The following is a 25679-nucleotide window of genomic DNA, read 5'->3' as shown; positions in this document are numbered from 1 at the left end:
GCCAGAAATCAGGGATGGGGATACCTCTGGAAGGTCTTTTATTGTACAGAATTGTTTTAGCTCTCCTGGGTTTTTTGTTTTTCCATATGAAGTTGAATATTGTTCTTTCAAAGCCTGTAAAGAATTGTGTTGAGATCTTGATGGGGATTGTGTTGAATCTGTAGATTTTAGTAAGGTGGCCATTTTTTACTATGTTAATGCTACCAATCTGTGAGCATGGGAGTTCTTTCCATCTTCTGATATCTTCTCTAATTTCTTTCTTCAAAGACTTGAAATTGTTGTCATACAGGTCTTTCACTTGCTTGGTTAGAGTTACCCCAAGATGTTTTAGATTATTTGTGGCTATTGTGAAGGGTATTGTTTTATTGCTGTAGCTAGAACTTAAAATATTATATTGAATAGATATGGAGAGAGTAAACAGCCTTGTCTTATTCCTGATGTTAGTGGATTTGCTTTGCGTTTCTCTCACTTAATTTGATGTTGGCTATAGGCTTGTTGTAAATTGCCTTTATTATGTTTAGGTATGTTCCTTTGTATCCCTGATCTCTAAGACTTTTATCATGAAGGGGTGTTGGATTTTGTCAAGAGGCTTTTTCAGCATCCAGTGAGGTGATTGTGTGGTTTTCTTCTTTCAGTTTGTTTATATAGTGGATTACATTGATGGATTTTTCATCAATGCAGCAGATGCAACCATCTCTGCATCTCTGGGATGACACCTACTTGATTATGGTGGATGATCTTTTTGATATGTTCTTGGAGTCTGAAAGTAAAAAGGAGTATTTTTTGCATCAATGTTCATGAGGGAAATTGGTCTGTAATTCTCTTTCTTTGTTGAATCTTTGTGTGGTTTGGGTATCAGGGTGTCTGTGGCCTCAAAATGAATTTTGGTAATGTTCTTTCTGTTTCTATTTTATGAAATAATTTGAGGAGTATTGATATTAGCTCTTCTTTGAAGGTCTGGTAGAATTCTGCACTAAAACCATGTCTTTGTTGGGTGTGTGTTTTGTTCCTTGGTTTCTGTTTCCTTTCTGGTCTTCTTGCTGGAATGGTCTGTGGTTCAGTAGAGGGTCTCCACCCAAGCTGGGGGCTGGATTTCTGAGGACTGGGGTGGCTTCTGGTCGAGTACGGGGGTTCTGCCCGAGTTGGAGATTGGAGTTCTGGCAGCCATAATGACCTCTGGTCCAGTCAGGGGTCCTCTGGGGTTCTGGGTGCCACTGTGGCCTCTGGGGATCTAGGTGCTGGAGTGGCCTCTGATGGAGCAGGGGGCTTCTGCCAGAGATGTGAGTCAAGATAGGGTCCCATTTTTTTTTTTTAAAGCTAGATTTTCATATATCCCCGGCTGTCTCAGATTTGCTAAGTAGCCAAAAATGGTCTTGAATGTGTGGTCTTTTTGCCTCCATGTCCTGAGTGCTGGGATTACAGGCCTGTGCCACCACCCTTGGTTTATACAATACTGAGGGTTGATCTAGAGTTTCTATGTATTCTGGACAAACCATTCTATCAACTGAGCCATCCCCAGTCCAAAAAGGCTTTTTTGGTGTGGCTTTTGCTTTGTTTTGTTGTTTGTAGTACTAAGCCTTGAACTTGGACCCTCACACATGCTAGACAAGTGCTCTACTACTAAACTGTATTCCCATCCCTTATTCACGCAACAGCTTACTTAGGTTATCTTTTTGTGTCCTTTTATTTGACTTATAATGTATTTAATCATTCTCTTAGTAAAGAACATTTAGGTTGTTTGCGAATTGATGCTGTTATCTTGTCACAGTGAACATCCTTGCATATATGTCTTGGTGTGATAACTGAGTACTAGTATAGGTTAGGTTCCTTGATCACTAACATTTTTTAATTATTAAATTTATTTGGGGGGTATTACCATGGCACACTTGTGTCTTCAGAGTACAATTTGCAGCAGTCAGTTCTGTTCTACCATGTGGCTACCAGGGGTCAAACTCAGGTCATCAGGTTTTGTAGCAAGTACCTTTACCTGCAGAGCAGTCTTACCAGCTTAATTACTTTTTTTTTTTTTTTTTAGTATTTTGAACATTGAAATTTTAAATTTCATGAGAGAATGAAAGGAATCTAATATGCACTAAAATTGAGCCGTACACAGATGTGAGGGTGATCTCGCTGTGAAGTGTCACCCACTGATCCCCAGGGTTGGTTCAGGTGACCTAGTTGATGAGATGAGTTTCTCTTTCTCACTCACAGCTCCACGTGTGTTTGTTCTGAAGCTGCACACCAGTGGAAGAGTGTACAAGTAGACCAGGCATGGTGGGTCACACCGTTAATCCCAGCACTCTGGAGGCAGAAGCAGGCGGATCTCTGAGACTGAGAGGCCAGCCTGGTCAACATATTGATTTCTAGGACAGCCAGGTCTGCATAAAGAGACCCTCTCTCAACAAATAAATAAATAGGAAAAATATATAGTCATACAGTGGAATACTATACATTAAAGCAAATATTGCAGTTACATGTAGTAGCGTGGTTTAATTATAAAAATATAATGTTAAAGAAAGCAAGGCAAAACTAAACTCTAGTGTCTAGGCATACCAGTAAGAGGCAAAAGGACAGAGAGAGAAGAGGTGACTGTCAGCCCCGCACACAAGGCAGAGGCTGTCCTTTGAGAGGAAGGGGGAATAGAAGCAGGAAGGGCTACTGAAGTGTTCTGTTCCCTTTTTAAATTAATACCTGTGGGAGGACACACATGCCACAGAGGGTGTGTCGACACCAGAGGACAACTTGGAGGGCTGGGTTCTCTCCTTCTGCTGTGTGGGCTCCAGGGTCAACGTTAGGACATCAGACAGGGGCTTGAGCAATCTCTCCATCCCATGGTTGTTGGTTGGTTGGTTGGTTTTGTTTCTTAAGGTTTATTTTATTTGTGATTATGTGTGTCTGTGTTTGGGTATATACATGTGAGTGAAGACACCTACAGAAGCCAGGTGTTAGATAACCTGGAACTGGAGTTCTAGGTGGTTGTGAACTACCTGATGTGGGTGCTGATAATTAAATTCTGTTCCTCTGCAAGAGCAATACATGCCTTAACCACCCAGCCATAGCCCTAGCCCCCAATGCTTTTTAATGTGAATGGTGATTATCTCAGGTGTTTGTTCATATGTACGTTTATATTTCAATTTCTTTTCTGTATTTTTTAAGGGAAAAGTGTAAAATATGATGATTTGACTGAAAAAAGATAATTATGATTTGTAAAATATTTTCTTCATTCTTGAGAATTTAATATAGGTATAAAATGAAATATGATCATATCAATCTTCATTTCTCCCTCCAGCTCTCCCCATATGCCCACACATGCCCCCCTCCTAAGTTCACGTTTCTCTTTCTCTTGTTGATAACCCTCTAAGTTCAGTTAGGGCTGCCCTATGTGTGTACACGTATAGCCTTCCTCTGGAGCAAAGGGCTCCTACCAGTGGCCACCTTCTCCAAGATGAATGACTCCTCCCTAGTAATTATCAGCTGCCAGTAGCTCCTCAGTAAGGGGTGAAGTCTCAGTCCATCTAGCCTGTCTGGGCCACAGTTCAGATTGGCTTGATCTTAGTGTCTTAGTCAGTGTTCTGTTGCTGTGAAGAGACTCCATGACTACAGCAACTTTTACAAAGGAGAGCATTAAATGGAGCTTACATACAGTTTCAGTGGTTCAGTCCATTTTCCTCATGGCAGACATGGTGCTGGAGAAGTAACAGAGTTTTACATCTGGATCTGTAGGCAACAGAAGGGGAGACAACCACATTAGGCCTAGCTTGAGCATGTGAGACCATACACACTTCCTCCAACAGGGACCATGCCCACTCCAAGAGCACACCTTCTAATCCCGCCCAAGTACTGCCACTCCCTGATGACTAAGCATTCAAATATGTGAGACTATGGGGCCTTCTCATTCACACCACCACAACTGCTGTGAGTTCGTGAATGGGATACCCATGCCGTGCCCAGAAGACAGCATCTCACAGCACATCTTCTTGTCTTACACCCCTCCTTTTCTGTGATGTTCCCTGAGCTTTGGTGTGTGTGTGGCATGTTAACATACGTGTCCCATTTATGACTGAGCACTGCATCTCTTAAAAGATTGTTTATAGTGAACCTACCTCTAACAGTGTCTCTTATCTCTGACAGGGCTGTAAAGTGAGGGACCACATGGTTATTCTTCATGATCAAGGAGAAACTGATGATTTACTTTCTTGTCCAAGTGCTAGAATACTGGACGATCTACACAAGCACAGAGATGTCATTGTTGTGCCTTTTTGTAAAGATGTGGTGAGGTGAGGAAAAAGAACACTAAGTCTTAGCTTATTCAGTGGTTTGCATTTCGTGACCCCTCTCCCCGGTGTTGGCCCATGTCACCGTGTCTGTCCTGCTGTAGTCACTGTTCCCGAGTATTGAACTGAAGGGCTCAGGGAGGCCTTGGTGGTGCAGCAGCTGCCGAGCCCGGACGAGGACCTGCTTTGACCCCGGCATTGCCGTGCCTGTTCCGGGGAGGGAGGGTGTCTTAGTTAGAGTTTCTGTGATGAAATACCATGACCAAAAGCAAGTGGGGGAGGACAGGGTGTACTTGACTTATACCTCCACATTGTAGTCCATCACTGAAGGAAGCCAGGACAGGAACTCAAACAGGGCAGAAACCTGGAGGCAGGAGCTGCTGCGGAGGTCCCGGAGGAGTGCAGCTTATTAGCTTGTTCTCCATGGTTTTCCCACCTTACTTTCTCATAGAACCCGGGACCACCAGCTCAGCGGTGGCCCCACCCACAGTGGACTTCCCCACTCTCCACTCCCACCTCCGTCAATCACTGATTAAGAAGATGTCCTATGGCTTGGCTGCAGCCTGCTCTTGTGAAGACATTTTCTCCCTGCAGCTCTCTTCTCAAGTGACTCTAGCTTGTGTTCAGTTGACATGAACGTAGCCGGCATGGGGGGGAAGGACGGGGCGGGGGAAGTGTCTCTGAAATTATGAGGGTTTACACCAGGAACATAAAATAGAAAAACTAACAAAAAGAACTTGGTAACTAAAAATGTCCAGATGTTGAACCCAATTTTTGAAAATGTTGAGTTCTTTCCCCATCCCCCACCTCCACCCAGCCCTGGTCTCACACCATCATCCTGGGGATCACACCTCGGGCCTCGAGCATGCTGAACAAGCCTTCTCTCCACCACCGAGCTGTCTCCAGTGCCAGATTGACACAAACGGGGAAGAAGGTGATGGTTGGGATCATCTTTCCATAACTTTGCACTCTAAACTCGGTCGTTTCTGCCATCACTTCTGTCGTCCTGTGACCTAACAGGTTGTGGTTGGGCTGCGCTAAAAGAGGCTTTTTGGAGAGCAATGCGCACAGCAGCTTTTGATCACCCACCACCCGAGAGAGGGTTTTCCTGTGGAGCCGTGGGCCTCCACCACCCGAGAGAGGGTTTTCCTGTGGAGCCATGGGCCTCTTATGGGATGATCTGCTAGAGTAATTACTAGACATTAAAAATGTAAACATTTTCAGGCATAGTAGCACACGCCTTTAATCCCAGCACTAGGGAGGCAGAGGCAGATGATCTCTGAGTTCAAGACCAGCCTGGTCTACAGAGCAGGACTGTTCCAGAATAACCAGGGCAACACAGAGAAACCCTGTCTCAAACAGAGGTGGGGAAGTAAATCCTGAAGTGGCATCCTAATAGTTAAAAACTAAAATTCTATTTTTGTAGTAATAAGGATCAGGACTGAGGCCACTTGTAAGAACCTGTATTTCTTAAGCTATACAAAACATCTGTAGTAACAAAGTAGTCTGCATGTGTACAAAAGCAGTGCCTAAGGGAGCCAGAAAGGGGCCGCATTCCCCTGGAGCTGGAGTGGCCGGTGGCTCTGAGGCACAATGTTGCTACTGGACACCAAACCAGGTCCCTCCACAAGACAAGCAAGTGCTGAAATGGAAGAAATGGAATGTTTCTCTATAAAAATGTCCTTTTCATTCAAGTGACCCTGGGCTTGGCTCCTGTGATGAAAAGGGCCTGGAATATGATGTTTTACTGGAACCAAATACGCCATGGGGCCCCAAAACTGGGGAGCTCAATGCTGTGAGTAACTTTTCTATTTAATGTATGTATGTATGTAAATGTGAAACTACTGATGACACTTGGTCTTTGACAGGAACCTAGTCTGTCTAAATTGAAATTGAACTGATTATCCAGTCATAATATGATACTATGCTGAGTGAATAAAACTGTAAAGAGTGATAGGTAATATATTATTTGACTTCAAAGAATTGTTAACTGATACAATTTTAGAAAAAAAACCCTTATCTTCAGGCTTTCTATTATGGACAAATAATGAATTGAGGAATGAAGAAAACATAAATGCATGTTTTATTCCCTTCTTGTTCTATAATACATTTGTATGAAGTTTTTTATTTATTCAGAAATGTGTTTCATTTTTCAGAAGTTGTGAAAATGTAAAGGTGACAGAAGAGCTTGGATTCCCTGTGGTTCGGTTGATCCCTGACTGCAGCCCAGGGAATCTGTTAGCTCATCGTCATTGCCTTTGACGGTTGACGTAGAATTTACCTGAGGAAGTGAGAAACTCCAGAAACTCCTACATAAATAGGAGGTGGTGATAGTTATTTGAGAATTACATATAGGGGCTGGAGAGATGGCTCAGCGGTTAGAGCACTGCTCTTCCAGAGGCCCTGGGTTCAATTCCCAGCACCCACATGGCAGCTCACAACTGCCTGTAACTCCAAGATCTGACATCCTCACACAGACATACATGCAGGCAAAACACCAATGCACATGAAATAAGAGGAAATAATGTTAAAAAGAATTACGTATAAGCTCTACAGCAATGTGGCTCCTTAATTTGTAATAAATACAAACACGAAGGCGTTCTAGGAATAAAAGAGGAGGAAAGAATAAAGGGAGCAGAGTGAAAGAGACCGGAGAGACAGGGGTGAGGGGGAGAGAGCACATCCACTATTTTATACCCTCATGTAAGAGCGTAGGAGAAGCAGGTATCTCTCGGGAAGATGCCTTCTCGGGAGAGAGACCGGAGAGAGAACAGAGGAAAGCATGTTAGGAGAGAGGCAGGTGTGAGGGGAAGAACAGGAAAGAGGAGAAAGCAAGCGGAGAGAGGATGGAACAGCGAGCAGTGAGAGAGAGACAGAGAACGTGGAGAGCGGGAAGGATGGAGAGAAAGAGGAGAGAGGCAGTTGAAAGGGAGGAGGGGCAGTGTGGGGCAGTGGATCAGAGGGCAAACCCACCACTGCATGCAGGAACGTAAGAGCACAGAATCTGGGGAGTCTCTCAGGAAGATGAATTCTCCACCTTCAACATAACGTTGCTGTTTCCAGCTTTGTGACCCACAAACACCCATATAAATACACATAGATATGCATCTATATACATGTGTACATACATAGATATGTATGCATAATTTGAAACCTAGGTTCTCCATACACAAGAAAACAGGTAATATATGTCTGTCTAAGTTTGATTTATTTCACTTAATGTAATGATTTCCAGTTGCATCCATTTTCCTGCAGATGCCACTTTTCCATTTTTTATAGCTCCATTAAATTCCAGGGTGTGTCTGTACCATATTGTATTTATGCACTCATTCGTTGGTCAGCATCTAGTCTTCTAGCATCTTCGTCTGTCTCCTGGCTTTTGTGAAGAGCACCACACTAGACATGACTATGTGACTGTCTCTGTAATCTGCTGAGCTGAGGTCGCCTGAGCGTGTCCAGAAGGACTGCTGTGCTGGGTCAGGTGACAGGTCTAGTCTCAGTTCGAGGGGACCTCCACACTGATTCCCTAGGGCTTCACAGTACACGCCCTGCTGGCAGGAAACCAGGGCTGCTCTCTGCATCCTCACTGGTGTTGGAGCCATTTGTTTTCCGGATGCTGCCATGCGGGGCAGGGGTTCTAAAGATTTAAATTATTTCAGTCTGGACGTGAGCCACACCTGTAACCTGTTGTTCCTCTGCCTTTCAGTTCTTGTCACTGAAAAACTGGACTCTGCAGTTGGTAAGTGAGCCACTGGATTCTGTTTCTGTGGACTTCTTGCTTCCATATTGGAGTTTGATAATGAAATCTTAGCACTTATTTTACAAACTTTGGTTAAGTGCCATCTTGTCTGCCTTTCCAGTTTCACTCTTACTAAGAAAATGCCATAGATGATTTCAGAAAAGATGGAGCCTGATGTGGTGACTCAGGCCTGTAGTCCCACCATTTGGGAAGCTAAAGCAAGATTCTAGTTACAAGACTTTAAAAAAAAGTCTGTGTATCACCAGTGTCAGGTGCCCTTGGAGGCCAGAAGAGGATGTCGGAACCCCTGAGCAGGGGTTACCAGAGATTATGAGCCACCTGGCCTGAGCCCTGGACACTGAACTGTGGTCCTCTGTAAGAGCCCAGAGCAGAAGGTGTTCTTACCACTGAGCAATCCCTCCGGGCCCTAGTTAAAAGACTTTAAAGTCACCTTTAAATCACATTCAGGGACTTGTTAGATGGCCCAGCAGTTAAGGGTGCTTGCCAGCAAGTCTCACGACCTGAGTTCAAGTCCTAGGACCTGCAAGGCAGAAGGAGAGAACCGACTCCTGCTGGTTTTCTTCTGACCTCTGCATGTGGTCACATACTAAGTGATTAAATAGACCAATGTGATTATGTCACACAGGATATTAAAAACAGTCTAATAAGTTCTTTTTTTGTCAGGCGTCTTGTTTATTTTGTTTTTTGGTTTGGCTTCTCAGATAATTCCTTGTTGCCCAGGCTGGCCTGGGATTTGCTGTGTAACTGAGGATGACTCGGAATTCCTGATCCTCCTGCCTCTACCTTCCCAGTGCTGGCATCACTAGCATGTACAACTGAATTGTATTTGTTTGTTTATTTTGTTTGTTTGTTTTGAGACAAATTCTCTATGTACAGAACAGGCTAGCTTCAAATTTACCATACTTCTGCCTTGGCCTCCCAAGTGCTGACGTTACCATACCCAGCATTTCATTAGTCCATTTTAAAAATATTTATTTTAACCTGTGTGTGTGTGTTTGTGTGTGCGCACAGAGGCCAGAGGCATTGTGGAACTCCGGTTCTGGGTGTTTGTGAGCCACCTGGTGTGGGTGCTGGGACTCTAACGTGTGTCCTTCAGAAGAGAAGAGCACACTCAGCTGCTGAGCCGTCTCCAGCCCCACTTTGTCAGTTGTTACTTGACTCATCCAGACCCTGAGGTGCATGTGTTCTTAGGAGTTCGTTCACGACAGTGTGATGTGGACCTGGGAGTGGGTGTCTTTCTCTCCGCTCAGAAACAGCAGTCGCTATTTTCAGAAGAGGACGAGTACACCACTGGGTCTGAAGTCACTGAAGACGAAGTCGGTGATGAAGAAGAAGTGGCCAAGAAACAAAGTAATGGCTTCTGAGTTCAAATCAGCGCTCACTGTTTATGGAGAGTTATACTCTGAATCTTCTGAGGCAGGGCGTGGGTGATTGGAGTTACATGTCTACATGTAAGGTCACCCTGAGAAAAAGAAACAGGAAGGAACCCCCATGAAGATCCCTAACCCAGGCTGGCCTGACGGCCCGCGGCTAAAGGCACTTACTGCCAAGCCAGTACCTGGAGCCCACATGGTAGAAAGAACCCATCATGTAAGTTGTCCCTCTGACCTCCACATGGGCATGTGTGCCATAGTGCTCACGTGTGCACACGAACACAGGACAAAGGAAATAAACAACCCTGATGCTCTGTGTATATTGTCTTGACTCTTAAAAAAAAAAAAAAAAAAAAAAAAAAAAAAAAGATGACTGAGCACCTTGCCCTTCCACAGGACCCGAGTTTGATTCTCAATGCATCAAGTATTATAAACCTCCTGTCTTCAGCCATTAAATTTTAATATTAATTATTGATTTCTATGAATGCTTTTCTCGGTTGAGAAAGCTCATTTCTATTTCTGCATTGCTAGGTTTTCGTAGTGAATGGACATTGTAATTTATGAAATGCTTTTTTCTTTTTTTGACTGTTAAGATCATATAGATTTTTTCCCTTCATTATTGCAATATAATACTGATTGACTCTTCAAGTGTTATATTGCTCTTCTGGGTGAGCTCCATTTGTTAAAAAGATATTATGTTTATGTTTTATATCATTTTACTTGCTACTAATAAATTTTTGTTGGTGCCTATTGGAATACTTTCAGTTCTCTTAGGATTTTTTCCTCTTTGAGTTTTGATATCAAGTTAATCATAACCTCCTAAATTAGAAAGTCTATTCACTTTTTTGATAGGGGAGGAGATGGGGCTAGGGACTAAACCCAGGGTCTCAGGCTGCTAAGCAAGGGCTCCATCACTGAGCAACCGCCCCAGTCTGTACCCCTTTTCCATAATAGCACGTTGCAGATTGCCTCCCATAAATCATGATAAAATTCAGCAGTGAAGCTCTCTGGGCCTAGTTTCCATTTCACACTTTGTGTTTACTAAAGAACATTTTTCTTTTAAATAGAGACAGATTGGTCCTTGGGGTGGTGTGGTCCACATTCGGGGTGGGTCCCCCACCTCAGTGAGGTCTCTCTAGAGGTACTCTCACAGACACACAGCCAGGAATCTGAGCAGAGTTTTCATTAGACATCAGGACTCACCTGCTTATCGCTTCCTCTCTTCAGAGGTTCTCCATAGATTTTTAGTTGTTTTCCCAGACCCAAATCTGCCCTCTGACACTTTAAACTTAGCTGTCTGAAGCTTGAGGTATGTGAAGTTTGGAGAGCTAATTCAGTCAAAGGCACAGAAACTCCTCTGTCTCACAAGCATAGATAGCCTGTTAGGGGCTGGGGTTTCTCACACTGGCCAAGTTTAAGGTTCAGCTAAGTTATACTCATACTCCTTCATATTTGCAGCTTCTCCATTGCTTTAGATTATGTCATTTCCTCCCTGGGGCTGCTCAGGGTCCTGTGGAAAATGCCTTCAGGCTAGAGGACCCCAAATTCACAGTTCTTACCCCACCGAGTCTTCAGGTATAAATGCCTAACTCTATGCCTCAGTTAATTATTTCCCAATACTTTCAGATAGTTTTGATAAAATTTTTGTTGTTTTTGTGTCGCTTTTAACTTAGAAGGAATTGCCCATCCCTGTACCATGCCATTAATTACCATTGCTATATATCCTATTATTATGTCTTCTAGCAAATTTGTAACCCTTGATCTATATTATTAATTTTGCTGCTTCCTGCTGTGGTATCTTCAAGCTCATCATATATGCACGATATCTTACAAGTTTCCCATGCACATAGTGGCAAGATTTCCCTTGGAAAACGACAGTGTGAACTTGTGGAAGTAATGAACTGTGGAGAGTTCCCAGTACACCCTTCTTGCCTTTACGTTTTGTTCCCAGAGTACCATCTCTTCCCCTTTTCTCACCATGTCCACAGTCCACTTCACTCTTGGCCAGGACAGACTCAGGATATTGACTTAAAAATGCCACCGTCCAGAATATCATTTGTCCAGCCCTGCTTCCCAAGATCATTCTGCCTTGCATCCTTCCTGAGCAAAATTCATTTTGAACCTTTTGCACATGTATTGATGCCCTGTCTCTGTCCCTCATTCTCAAATTGTATTTTTTTTAAAGGTGATAGTAATTTATTAAATAAAAATCTTGGAGTTCTAAGACAATTCTACTGTCAAATTAGATTGGGAAGAATAAGTATGTATCCTCTGTGATACTGTAAGTTAGCACCAAAGTAGTGGGTTTTATTATGCCCTCTTTCTTTTTCCTTCCAAGATTTTTACCAGGCACAAAGAAGAAATATGATTTAAATGAATCCCTGTAAAGCAGCTTCAGTTTGACTTCCTCGTGTATTTGAGTTTTGTGTAGATATCATTGGTCTTTTTTCTTTCTTTCTCCTTCTTAAAAGTAGAATTGTTGGTTAAGTGTTGTTCTGTTTAGACGCAGCAGTGACATTGCAGGGTATGGGACTCGTGTTCTTAATATTGCCCTTTCTTTATCAGGGAAAAGGGAAAAGCCAAAGAAGTTTACTAAGCAACCAAAGAAGCAGCTGTCTTCACCCTGTTCTCAAAAGAAAGAAAAGGCGCTGGAGAAGGTAACTGGGCGGCCTGACTGGGCTTTGAAGTCACTTGAGTCGATAAGCATGTGTAGTCAGCACAGATCCAAATAGAGTATGAATAGCGGGATGCTAGCAGTGTAAGTGAGTGAGGGTGGAAGACTCGGGGACCTTTGGAAGACGCAAAGCAGTGCGTGGCTTAGCACACCACCCTTCGTGTAAAGAGATGGGGGAACACAGGCTTTCTTCCGTGTGCATAAACCACCCATATGGAGCTGCACAGGCAATTAGTGAGATTAATTGCTCCTTTTGACACTTTTTATTACATGTGCTATCTAGCCTTTTAAATTTTAACCAGTAGTACATATTTATAAACAGTAAGTAGACTTTTAAAATTGAAGTATATTCTGTTTTATGACCTAAAAATGAACTTTTATTTTCTTGTGCCATAGAAGAGACAAAATTCCAGAACAGTAGTAGCTGCAGGTGACTAGAGAGAATCCCTGAGTTCCGAAACGGTATGAAAGGCTAGATCCATAGTTACATTGGCTAGATTGCACATTGACCTTAGTTAATCAAGTACTGCAGATGTGTGGATGGGTTAATTTTTCAAGACTGCATAAGCTTAAGGTTCCAAGTTCAACAGATAGACATTCAAAGTCTATTTTTTTTCTCTTTGAAGAAGTTTCTTAACTTCTCTGGACCTGTTTACTATGAAGGTCATATAGTGCTTGTTGCACTGTTATAGACCTTGTTGCTGCAAGGGCTATTTGTTTTTCTTTAGTTTATATTAAAACAGGGTCTTACTATGTAGCCCTGGCTGGCCAGAGCCTTGGCTGGCCTGAAGCACACTATGTTGGCCAGGCTAGCCTTCACTAATGGAGCCCTGCCTGCCTCTGCTGGGATTGAAGGTGCCCACCACTCCCAGCTGTTGTTGCAAGATGTAAATGAAATAACAGTTTTAGATGCTCTTGGTGTCTTGTACTCAATAATGTAAATTGTTCTTATAATTAATGAGAGTACTAATCAATAAATATGCTCTAACTAGGATTAATGTTGTCTTCTTTTTCTTGTAGTCAACTTCTAGAGATGTGTCTCCTTTCGTGTGAGTATTTGTTCCTTGATCCAATTGGAAATCCATTCTTTGTGTTTGTTTGGTTGGTGTTTGGTCTTGAGACAGTCTGTGCTGGAAGCGTACTCTCAAACAGCATCAATGGTTGTTTTGTTCAATTTATCCAATAGTGTGAGCATGCAGAAGAATAAGTGGGATGCCACAAGATCCTTGAGATTCAACCAGGATGCACAAAGAGAAGATGGTAAATTTTATTATCTGAGTAACATCAAGTTAGGTATAAATAACCATGTTTTTATTACTGTGTGTACATTTGGGGGGGTAACTGCAGGTGAGGCTGGAAGAGGGCATCAGATCTAGGGTTGGAGTCACAGGCAGCTGTGAGCTGCCTGATACGGACTTGATATGGGTGCTGGGAACCAAACTTGACTCCTCTTGGAGAAGAGTTTGTGCTCTTAACCACTAAACCATTTCTCTAGCCCGACTTGTCTTTTATAAAGTATGCTGAGTAGTTTTAAAGGTTCCAAAATAATGTGCACATTCTCTTAGGCCCCAAGCAGAATTTCATCACTAGACCATCTAGAGGGTCGTGTGTTGTCTATACATCTGTGACTGAGGTCTCTTAGACTTATTTTTATATCATATTTTTACTGTAAAAATGACTAAATATATTTTAGGCTGTGTCTTAGCCTCATGTTCTTACAACAAAATCCTCAAAGCTGAGTATTTTAAAAGAAAAGAAGTTCATTTAGCTTAGTTTTGCAGTACCAGTAAGTATCTCCTTGGCTCTGGTGAAAGCCTTCTGGCTCCAGTCCCAGCATGGTGAATGGCATCATAGGAGCATGTTTAAGAGAAAGCAGTTGCATGCCAAAAAAGGAAGCAAAAGAAATGATTTTTGTATCAACTTAACCCTAGAGTAACTAAACAGGGTTACACAATAACTACATTGATCTCTTCTAGGACTAGTGGCCCCAGTGAGATAACCACCAGGTCCCAGCTCTTAAAGGTTCTGGCACCCCTCAATATTGCCACAGGGGTCAGAGTTGTACCCCACGATCCTTTGGGGGACATATTCAGCCACATCCAGGAATCTGAAAGGCAATACAACTGTCTATATATTAGTCATTTACTACATGCTACCTTAAATTCCTCACAGATATGTAAAAGTATGTACCTGAAATGAATAACAAAGATATTTTCATAATCCTTTGTTGATTACAGTCTTTCTAGAAAAGTAAAAACTATGTTATTCTCATGAAAAGTAATGCTCTATTTTTTTTACCTTCAGATCAGCGGCGGATGTCTGAAATTACAGGGCACCTAATAAAAATGAGATTGGGTGACCTGGACCGAGTCAAGTCAAAGGAATCAAAAGAAGTAAGAATTATTTACCCGTGTGCTAGACTTAAGTAGAGTTTTCCTTCCTAGTTTTATTCCATCATGAAAAATAGTTAACTATTGTCTTAGTTAGGGTTTCTATTGCTGTGAAGAGACAACATGACCAAATCAACTCTTAAAAAGGTTAGCATTTAATTGGGACTCAGTTCAGAGGTTTAGTCCATTATTGTCATAGTGGGAAGCATGGCAGCACACAGGCAGACATGGTGTAGAGGTAGCTGAGAGGTCTATGCCTGGATCTGCAGGAAGAGAGAGTGACATTGGGCCTGGGTTGAGCATCTGAAACCTAAAAGCCCGCCCCCAGTGACACTTCCTTCAACAAGGCCACACCTCCTAATAGTGCTATTATACAATACTTGTGTGAAGTGTTTCTTTCTTGTTTTGTTTTTAGCATGAAAAATATAAAGATGTTTTTTAAAGGATGTTAAAGGAGCATCTTAGATATTTTTTTTTTTTTTTTTTTTTTTTTTTTTTTTTTTTTGGTTTTTCGAGACAGGGTTTCTCTGCGTAGCTTTGCGCCTTTCCTGGAGCTCACTTGGTAGCCCAGGCTGGCCTCGAACTCACAGAGATCCGCCTGGCTCTGCCTCCCGAGTGCTGGGATTAAAGGCGTGCGCCACCACCGCCCGGCCCATCTTAGATATTTTTATATTCTATGCCAGTTAACCAAAATTCACATACAAGTTTTCTGTCGTCTTCCATTATCTGTGGTCCATAGGTTCTCTTATCATACATGATAAGCATATTATCCACAAAGAATAGTGTCACACCAAGAGTAGGCTAGCTGTGCAGTGTTGGCCAAGTGACTGAAGGAAGTGCTGCATCTGGACACCTCTGCGTCTTTCCTAGATGCTGTCCGCTGGAGTCAGGACTGCACCGCACTCGTGCGCCCACAGGCTCTGCCGTCTGACAGCAGAGTGTGTTGTCAGTATCTGGAGTGCACCGTGCTCTGCCCTGTCCCTGTGTACGGTTGCTCCCTCACTGGGTGGGATTGGAGCTCACAGGGGGGAGTATGCCTGAGGGCGCAGGGCCTCAATCCAATCTCCTACTGCAAACATAAAATGCACTCAGTGGGGCAGGAAGGATGGAACCAACGAGGGAAAAGTCACTCCCCACGTTTACAAAGGAAAGCAAGCTGCGACCTGCCTTAGCGAAGGGCCTCTAAACTTGTGGGCGCGTCTGTCTACACATACACGTGGACACCACTAAATTATATGGTCAAAATTTCTTAATTTCTTAGCTTCAATACTAAAGCATGATCCTCAAAAAACAATTAATCAGAATTTATCAAAACTTAAAGTTCTTCTTTAAAACCACTGTAAAGAGAATTAAAAGATAGCTGAGCTAGGTGATGAGCCAACCAGAGCTATATAGTGACGCCCTGTCTCAAAAAAGAAAAGGAGAAAGAATTAAAAGACAGTTCTTAGTTGGAGACCAGCCTGGACAAATCGAGTTCCAGGACAGCCAGGACTGTTACACAGAGAAACCCTATCTCGGGGGGGAAAAAAGATAGTTCATATGCAATAACAAACTGTGTAAAACATTTGTCTAATAAAAGGGTTTGTGGAAAAGGAAGGGGAGAGAAATGTTGTAATTAAATTATAATCTCAAAAAAGCTCAGTAATTCAATAATAAAACAATCCAGTAGATAGTCAAACTGGGCAAGGTGGCACACACCTTTAATCCCAGTACTTAGCAGGCAGAGGCAGGTGGGTCCCTGTGAGTTCCAGGCCAGCCTCGGTGACATGTGCGATGGGCTTAGAATCAAACAGTAGAGGCTGAGAGATGACGCGGTGGCACTTACAGCCACTGGCTGCCCGTGCAGAGGACCCGCAAGGACCCACGTTCCATTCCAGCACCCACAAGGCTGCTCACAGCCCTTGGTAACTCCAGTCCCGGGGATCCAAGCCCCTCTTCTGGTCTCTAAGGGCACTGCACATCTGACACCCAGGTATGCAGGCAAAACACCCCCACACACAAAATGATGAGGTCATTTTGTGATTTAAAATAATGATGAGTAAGTAAACCAGGCAGAGCGTTAGCCAGACATCCGGAAGGAAGGGCTGCAAGTAGCAAGGAAACATGAAAAATGCAGCATCACCAGTCATTAGAGAAATAGGAAGTTACATCTCAATGAGATGCTGCTTCTAAGAGTTCTGAAATCTTTGTTTAGGTGCTTGTGAGGATGTGAAGCAAACAGAACTCTCCTGTACAGCTTGTAGGAGTTGTGGAAAATAGTCTGGCAGTGTTTCATAAATACCATGCATTTATAGTGTCATTATTCATAACTGTGAAAAAACTAGAAAGTCCCAAAGTAATGTCATTTGCCTGGTAAATGTGACAAGAAAAATTCTGAGATTCCCTGAATTTAAAAGGGCTAGAAGGGCTGGAGAGATGGCTCAGAGGTTAAGAGCACTGGCTGTTCTTCCAGAGGACCTGAGTTCAATTCCCAGCAACCACATGGTGGCTCACAACCATCTGTAATGAGGTCTGAGGTCTGGTGCCCTCTTTTGGCCTGAAGGGACACATGCAAGCAGAACACCGTATAAATAAATAAATAAATAAATAAATAAATAAATAAATAAATAAATAAATAAATAAACAAATAAATAATAAATAATAAATAAATAAATAAATCTTTTTAAAAAAAGGGCTAGAAAAGAGAGAAAGCTTAACTCAAAACAAGATGGATGGTGCATGTGTAGTCTCAGCACTCAAGAGGATGAGGCTGGATGACAGCCACATTGAACATTCCTAATCTCCAGGTTCAGTAGGCATTGTCCCAACTGCTTAGTAGTCTTGCTAGTGACGGAGTTGTGCCCCAGGACCTGCCCTTTCTTTTTCTCTGATTTCTGTAACAGCTCAGAAAAACCTTTTCTTTCAAAGGACCCTCAGGTTTAAGGGCTCTGGTTGCTGGGGGTGTAATTCAGTTTATAGAATGCTCATCCAACATGCTTAAGGCTCTGGGTTTAATCCCCAGCACAAATAATCCAGATGTGGTGGTGCAGTCCCCATACTCAAAAGATGGAGCAGAAGGATCACAAGTTCAAGGTCTTCTTTGGCTGCATAGTGAGTTCAAGACCAGTGTACATGAGACCCTCTCTAAGGAGTTAGAGGGGTTTGGGGTTTAGCAAATAAACGATACATTTTTTAAAAAATGCTAAAAATAGGGGCTGGAGAAATCACATAGTGGCTAAGATGTGCATGAGGACAGGAGCTCCAAGTCCAGCCCCAGACAAGAGCCAGCTGTGTCCCTGGGCATCTGTCCAAACCAGAACTATGGACTAAAATGGTAAGTTCTACTGTATGTAGTACTTCAAAAGCCCGGGTTTTATAGATCAAAAGTAAAATTGCTTTCGGAAGTGTGTCTTGTTATGGGCCAGCCCTTACTTCCTTGAAGGTAACTTAGTTTTGCTTCTTTATTCCAGTTTGCAGGAGGTATTTATTCTAGGCTTGAAGCGCAAGTCAAAGCCTTGGCCACACCTGGCAGCGCCCGGCAGAACAGCTCAGACAAAAATCCCAGGTAAATCAGCAGGAAGCAGCAGGACTCCTCTGCCTCTGTAAAGTCAGCTGTGTGAATACTAAGGCACATAGTATGACTTCAGTTTCTTATTTCATCAAAGTCAGAACTGATTTTAACAAGTCATGAGCACAAACTTTCATGAATATAAAAGGCTTAGTATTTTTTAAGCCAGCTACTTAGAGTCAGCTGATAAAATGAACACTGCGGGGGTTGTGGTACACAGCCTAGAGGTAAAAAGCTCCCCTAGGACACTCAGGGCCTCCGTGTGATCTGTAACACCAAATAATAATAGTAATGCACTAGTAGTAATAGCTACAGTTCAACTATGAATTAGCAAAATTGTCATAGTATGTGTAGACTATGCTAGGGTTACTTGAGGAAATCATTGAATCTTTCCTGTTCCTTGTTATTCTCTCTCGTCCCCTCCCCCAACCCCTCCCTCTCTTCTCATAGTGTGGAAATAGGAAGAACATGTTGCAGAGTAGAGGGTAGTGTAGTCTCGAGGTGTGAAAGTGACCAAAGAAAACACTGTGTTCATCTACATTTGAAGTAGGCTTTGTATAGTTTCTAACTTCTCTTGAACATCAACTATCCTAAGCCATTATTCTGCCCAAGTGGTTGACAGGCCTGGTTAAGTCGATCGACCCTTTTAAAAGGAGGCAATGGTATGTCTTAAGTCTTTACCAGAAAACCCCAGTGTAGTAACATCTTACTTCTTAATCAATTAACTGCTAAGTCTTGTGCCGTTTGCCACCGCAGACTTTCCATTAGGCCTTAAGCTACTGAGATGTGAGCACAAGTATTAGAGCTACTGATGCACCTAGTCTGTAACCCTGCAGTCAGTCCACAGAGCTACAGAATCGGCCTTCTCAGTCCTGCTGAGCCATCTAGAGCTGCTGGTTAGAGAGAGCCACAGGGTTTACTTGGTTCACATTCTCAGTGGTTGTGTGTTTCCCCAAGAAACACTAATGTGTCCATTACATGCTGGTCCTGACCTGTGCTATGCAGCAGACATACTATATTCACTCTCAAAAAAAGTTGTTGTTGTTGTTGTTTTAAAATCTGAGTTCCAGATTGCATCTCACTGCAGGGGTTTTAGAAAGCTTGGTGAGCGCGCACAGTTTGGCTGAATATTGATATTGTCAAGCAGGCAGACTAAGGCAACAGCGAGTTCTGTTCCAGAGCGAGTCTGACTTTGTTTTCTGTTTAAAAAATTTAGGTCTAAAAGTCGTTTTGGTCAAGGGCGTCCTGCATAAAGCACCCTAAAATATAAAAAGAGAGAAGGCACACTCCTGGACATCTGCAGTTGTTCATTTCCTGAAGACCTTCCAAACAATGACTTCTAGGTGTTTTCTTAGTTATTCCTGCAAACCGCATAAATCATGCTGAGACACATACATAGTTAGGCTTCATTCAAATCTAACTGTAAATATAAATTTTAATATCAACTTCTCTTTGTGTAATTCTAGGCTGTGAAGAAAATAATCACAAACTTTGCATAGTTGATTCCTAATATTTGTTACCCTTTATTTATTTGAAAGAGAAGAGACCTAAATTGTCAGATGACTGAGTTTTGGTAAGACTTGACGAAATTAAGGGACATGATTGATATAGTGTTTTTGTGAATGTATCCTGATCATCATATGTTTGGGACTGTTGAGTCTTAGGTATAGCATTGAAAAATGAATTTTGTAGGATGAAATGTCCAGTGATGCTAAGTGTAGGTTTGTGTGAATGTTAAGGCATGACGGATCTCAAAGCTGCATTAATGAGTGTCAAGGTGAAGTTACTCAAGTAGCATGTTGGTCTAGAAGGGTAATTATGTGGAGAAACTTTGGTTTCTTCCAGTTTTTCGTGCATCTCTGTCGGTCATCTGAGCCTGAATTACTGGCCGTCAGTTTCTCCTCTGTGAAGCTAGTGGATGGTTGAGGGAAGAATCACTAGAGTTCTGCAGCAGTCACTTGCATGGTTCTCCAGCCCATCCATTCTCTAAACCTATTTCAACAGCCCCTTAAAAATTACAATTGCTAGTTGCTTTAAAGGTGTCTTAAAATTCCCAGATAGATTAGATGGCTGGAAATTTTATACATTCAAGGAAAATAAAACTATTTTATAGATCATGTTTTAATTTTTTTCTAATCAGATACATAACGTACCAAGGGAATTTTTGTTCCAGACTGTAAGCATGTACTAAATTATATGTTCGGAAATTATTTATAGATCTCTGAAAACCATAAGATGCACACAATTTCTACTTTTAGTTTTCCTTTGCCTTTTGGTTCATGTCTTCAAATTATTCAGTGAACAAGCCTTGATAATATGTAACAGAACAGGAGTTTTAAAAGAAAAGTTCAAATCTGACACTCAGTTCACACAAAAAGAAATTATAATTTTTTTTTTTTCGAGACAGGGTTTCTCTGTGTAGCTTTGCGCCTTTTCCTGGAACTCACTTGGTAGCCCAGGTTGGCCTCGAACTCACAGAGATCCGCCTGGCTCTGCCTCCCGAGTGCTGGGATTAAAGGCATGTGCCACCACCGCCTGCTAAGAAATTATAATTTGTAATGTATCTTTTAGTTGCTATATGAAGCTCAATTATTGGAATATGTTTTTAATGTCTGGATTTTGTTTTATATATGTATGCTTTTCAGTTGTCTGATACTGTGGAAGTTGCTTATACCATATTTATTTTAAAAAGTGTTTCTTAGCACACCATGTGTGGGTCTCATTAGTCCTCCGCCTTACGTTGGCTCCTGTTCTCTGATAGAGGATTTGGACGTACATGTGTAAAGAGGCCTGTTGGAATCCTTGTAATCAGGAGGAAATCTGCTCTTCCGTTTTTTCCTGATGATAAAGTGTACATACATGCTTCTCCCCTGAGGGGACTGAACTACTGATTGATGCTAACAAACCAGACTTTATTACAATCTGACTGTATACAGAATATGTTTTGTTGTTTTGTGTCTGTCTGTGATACATGGGCAGGCATTCCTTCTGCCAAGTACTTTAAGGATTTCCTTACATTAATTCTGAGTTTATACGTCTTTAATTGAAATAAAGGGCACTGTCAAAAACGGTGGGGAAAGCCCCTGGATCTGACTCTGCTGTCTGACGAGTCTGGAGTCTCTCTATTCTACATGTTTCCCTGGAAAATTAGCTGTATTCCAAGGTGAAATGCTGAGGGTTTGTGATTATCACCCATCACTCTGGAAACTGAAATAGGAAAATCCCACATTCTAGACCTATCTCAGAACGTTAGCAAAACATTGAAGGGTTAAAACACTACAGAGGGTCTGGGTACGTGGCTCAATAGCAGAACACTTGTCTGGGGTGCACAGGAACTGGGATGGATCCTCACTCGCAGGTGTGAGTGGAAACCGTACTGTGGAATCTGGCCACACTGCCGACTGCACAACTTCTTCATCGTATTTGTTACTTTTCTTTGGAATGTTTAGCCAGGCATTGTGACTAAATATATACTAAATTGTATATAATTATTTTGGAAGCTGAGGCTGAAACTGTCATATTTTAGCAGATGGCAAATTTAAATAAACATTAAAAAGCCTTTTGTCTCCAAACCTGGCAATAATTCGTCAACCAACCTCTAGCTATCACTGACCAACTGTTAGGCATTTCCCAGGCCAGACCCTAGGTTCTCTAGCCAGTCCAATTCTAATGGGTTAGCTCCCTCAATCTCCCTAAAATCTGGTCTGTAGAGAAAACCAATCCTGAGATAATGTTACAGATTGGGAGTGAGTAAATTCATAGTTGTAAATAGTTAATACAGTAACTTTTGGCTTATCGAAATCTCTCCATAAATACCATCTGTTGTTGCATTGATATTATTATTTATTTATTTGGAATGCATTTTCAAATTCTTTAAGGCAAAAGTTTTTTGTACCTCATCCTATAATTTGAATTTCTAAGTGTGTGGAGGGGTGTGTGGGTGTGTGTGGGTGTGTGTGGGTGTGGAGGGTGTGTGGGTGTGTGTGTGGGGTGTGTGGGTGTGTGTGTGTGGGGAGTGTGGGTGTGTGTGTGTGGGGTGTGTGTGTGTGTGTGTGTGGGTGGGTGTGTGTATGTGTGGGTGTGTGTGTGAGTGTGTATGTGTGTGTGTGGGGAGGGTGTAGGTGTGTGTGTATGTGTGGGTGTGGGTGTGTGGGTGTGTGTGGGGAGGGTGTAGGGGTGTGTGTGGTGTGTGTGTGTGTGTGTGTGTCTTTAGGAAGAATCTTGGCTTAGCCACTTTGTCAGAACCGTCTCTAGTTTGTGTGGAAGAATGCCCATCTTACACAATGCCCAGTATCTGATTATCAGGGTCCTTGTTCTGTGGTGATGGCTGACCAGCTGGCTTGTCTGCAGCAAGAATCTGATTCCGTCACTTTAGCCCAAATCATCCTCTCCCAAATAGTTCCTCTTAGTTTTCTCAGAACCCACGCTGCTCTTGACCACAACTTCCTATTTGTCAGGCTGTGCTCAAGGTGAGCCCAGTTTCTCCATGGCATTGGTCCCTGTGCTATCACGTGGTTCCTGGTGACGTCTTCCTGTTGTGCTCTAACAAGTACCATCGATGTTTTCCTTTAACAGTGTGTTTGTGTTTGGACCTGGAAAGGAGTCCCCTGAGTTTGCTTCTCTCCACCCCACCACCCCACCTGTCCTATCTTTTACAGACAGTTCTGTAAGAGTTTTGACTCTCCTGGCTGCCATTCCAACCTCGTGTAATCTGTTACACACAAAGCAACTCTGGTGCCTTAGAGTATGAATAACTTTGTATTCGTCCTTTAATATTCATAAATTGCCACTCTGCTTTACTCTACTCAGCAACCCCAGGATGAACCCAGCCTCATAGCTTAGCTTTGCAAGTCCCTACTGCGCCAACTTCTCCTCTTACCGACCACAGCTGCCTGCTCTTCCCAGTGAGTAAGTGCATTTTTGCATTCGTATCAGCCATTCCTGTTGTCTTCAAGGCTTCTAATAAACCACATTTGGGGTTAGATGTCACTTCCTCATGGGAATCCTGTCCACTGCCATCCCATCATAGTTTGTTTCTGTGGGTGCCTGACTGTGGCTCTGATATCAGTGCTTGCCTGTTGGTTTGCAGTATCTTCTGTTATAAAGTGTGAGACCCAAAGAAGAGACCTAATCTTCCTGACTACCCTAGGGTTCCAACCTGTTCAGTGATCAGAGGAGATGGCATGAAGCTGCGTCTCTGGAGGTCCCCTGCAGGCCATCCCTCAGGCCCAGACTACCCCAGCACGGCAGCACTGTCCTTCACATCTTCTAGATTCCCCGCATCCGGTCTGTCTGTCACTCAGAGAGGGATATGCCAGTTTGGTTCCATGTAGACCAACGCCAAGAGAGTTCTGCTGAAACCTGCTGAAGTCATCTTATAACGCAGTGTCGTTCTAAATAAGCCGCGGTCATGGCCATTGCTCTCTCAACAGCGTTCTAAACGTGGATGCTGAGTAACGAACAGGCACTGTCACATTTAGAGGGAGACATGAAATTACAGGCGTCCCTCAATCTCACCAAAGTGGTAATTTTTGGAGCTTCCATCCTATTCCTTTGAGATGGAGTCTCCCATTCACCTGGAGCTTGCCATTTTTCTGCCGGGTTGATGGCTAGAAAGACCCAGCACTAGGTTTATAGACACACACAGCCGTAATCAGACGTTTGTGTGGGTTCTGGCAATCGCAGGTCTTCGTGATTGCTAAGCAAGCATTCTTGCCCACTCAGCCATCATGCTAGCCCACAAAAATGAATCTCACGCAACCATCGGTTCATTCATTCATTTATGGTTTTTTGAGGCAGAATTTCTCTAGCTCTGTAGACTGTAGCCCAGGCTGGCCTTGAACTCACAGAGAATCCCCCTGCCTCTGCCTCCTGAGTGCTAGGATTAAAGGTGTGCACCACCACCACTCAGCACATGTAATCATTCTTTAACCCTTATACTTCATCCACCTTTTTTCACTTTTTCTGTATAAAAATATTTAGAGTTTGGGAGGTAGATGAGTAGGTGCTTGGTGCATAAGCACAAAAGCCAGAGTTCCTCCTCAGAATCGGTGTAGAAAAGCAGGTATGATGTCTTTGCTTGTGATCTCAGCCCCTGGGGAGGCAGAGAAAGGCAGGTCCCTGGGGCTCGAGATGACTGAGCAGACTCTCAGAGATGATGCCTGTGAGCTTGACCAGGGGCGTGTAATGAATATGGGAAAGGAAAGCAGCTGGAGACAGTGCATCCAAGGAGTTCCCCAGACATTAAGTACATGCATGCATTCACAGGCATGATTATAGTGACATCGCCGAGAGACAGTCTTGAGAAGGATGATTCATCACTCACAAGGAACCCCGCTAAGAGCCACTCACCAGAAGGCGTGGAAGGCAAAGGCAGTGCTCAAAGGGGGTCCTGTCGGCCACAGACACGCTGAGCAAATTGTCCTTCAAAGGTCAAAATAGACGTGTGTGTGTGTGTGTGTGTGTGTGTGTGTGTGTGTGTGTGTGTGTGTGTGTGCATGCGCACACTCCTGGACCTCGCCCTCATGCACAGGACAATATTCTTTTTTTTTTTCCTATTTTTATTTTTATTTTTATTTTTATTTTACAATACCATTCAGTTCTACATATCAGCCATGGGTTCCCCTATTCTCCCCCCTCCCACCCCCTCCCCTTACCCCCAGCCCACCCCCCATTCCCACCTCCTCCAGGGCAAAGCCTCCCCCGAGGACTGCGATCAACCTGGTAGACTCAGTCCAGGCAGGTCCAGTCCCCTCCTCCCAGACTGAGCCAAGCGTCCCTACATAAGCTCCAGGTTTCAAACAACCAACTCATGCAATGAGCACAGGACCTGGTCCCACTGCCTGGATGCCTCCCAAACAGATCAAGCCAATCAACTGTCTCACCCATTCAGAGGGCCTGATCCAGTTGGGGGCCCCTCAGCCTTTGGTTCATAGTTCATGTGTTTCCACAGGACAGTATTCTTACCTACTTCTCTATGGATAAACAGACCCACAGATGGCAGCTTGTCTAAGGGCAGTGACACACACACACACACACACACACACACACACACACACACACACACAGATTTTGCCAGCATACTCGGTGACACTGTTACTAACCATCAGTGTATGTGTGTAGCACACTTGGATATACGGCCTGACATGTCGTAAGCACTCAGAAAAACCACTGTTATCAGACTCCATAGAAGATTAGGCCTCAGATCATGCTGTTCGCCCACCTAGAGGCTGGTGCTTGTGCTCAGGTTTGCCTGACTTACCTCCCCGTAATCTGCCTGCCCCTCTGTTCTCTGGATGTTCTGCACCCAGGACCTTCACGCAGGCTAGCAGTCTCCAGCTTAGTTAGAACCGTTCTGTATATGTGAGAAATAGCTGAAACCAGCGTGGCAGTTGGCATTTAGTTAATTTTGAATGAAGCTGTTGATTGTTTGAAACTCTGTTCTTACCTGTGATCAATACGTTTTCTCTAAAGAAATTAACAAAACTAATTCTTTAGTAAGAAATGTAGTCACCTGTCCAAAGTATTTCACATAAGGAATAAATATGTGAGGTAAATCTTTATTGCGTACCGCTTTAGCCACAGTCGTTGGTAATGTGTGGAATCACACACTTAGGGGAGAAAGCCGACTCCTTGTCAGCATTGGAGCTAAGTTTGGTTTT

General features: G+C 43.1%; 1 protein-coding gene across 17 annotated transcripts in view; it reads left to right on the top strand.

Moving 5' to 3' along the window:
• Sanbr (SANT and BTB domain regulator of CSR) overlaps positions 1-25679 on the top strand; it is a 61575-nt gene that overhangs the window by 31968 nt on the left and 3928 nt on the right. For 9 of the 17 annotated variants that reach the window (XM_076547079.1, XM_076547071.1, XM_076547074.1 and 6 more), the window contains 10 exons: positions 4132-4277; positions 5970-6069; positions 7981-8013; positions 9285-9384; positions 11973-12064; positions 13102-13130; positions 13268-13341; positions 14386-14474; positions 17921-18015; positions 19235-21577. In XM_076547079.1, the coding sequence (XP_076403194.1) occupies positions 4132-4277; positions 5970-6069; positions 7981-8013; positions 9285-9384; positions 11973-12064; positions 13102-13130; positions 13268-13341; positions 14386-14474; positions 17921-18015; positions 19235-19271 (795 nt within the window). In that variant the 3' untranslated portion in view covers positions 19272-21577. The other 8 variants (XM_076547080.1, XM_076547076.1, XM_076547077.1 and 5 more) reach the window with 4 other exon arrangements.

This window comes from Peromyscus maniculatus, chromosome 10 (assembly GCF_049852395.1).
Source record: "Peromyscus maniculatus bairdii isolate BWxNUB_F1_BW_parent chromosome 10, HU_Pman_BW_mat_3.1, whole genome shotgun sequence".
Classification (NCBI taxonomy): domain Eukaryota; kingdom Metazoa; phylum Chordata; class Mammalia; order Rodentia; family Cricetidae; genus Peromyscus; species Peromyscus maniculatus.
Note: the sequence above shows the minus strand (reverse complement) of the source record. Positions and strands in the feature narration are given on the sequence as shown.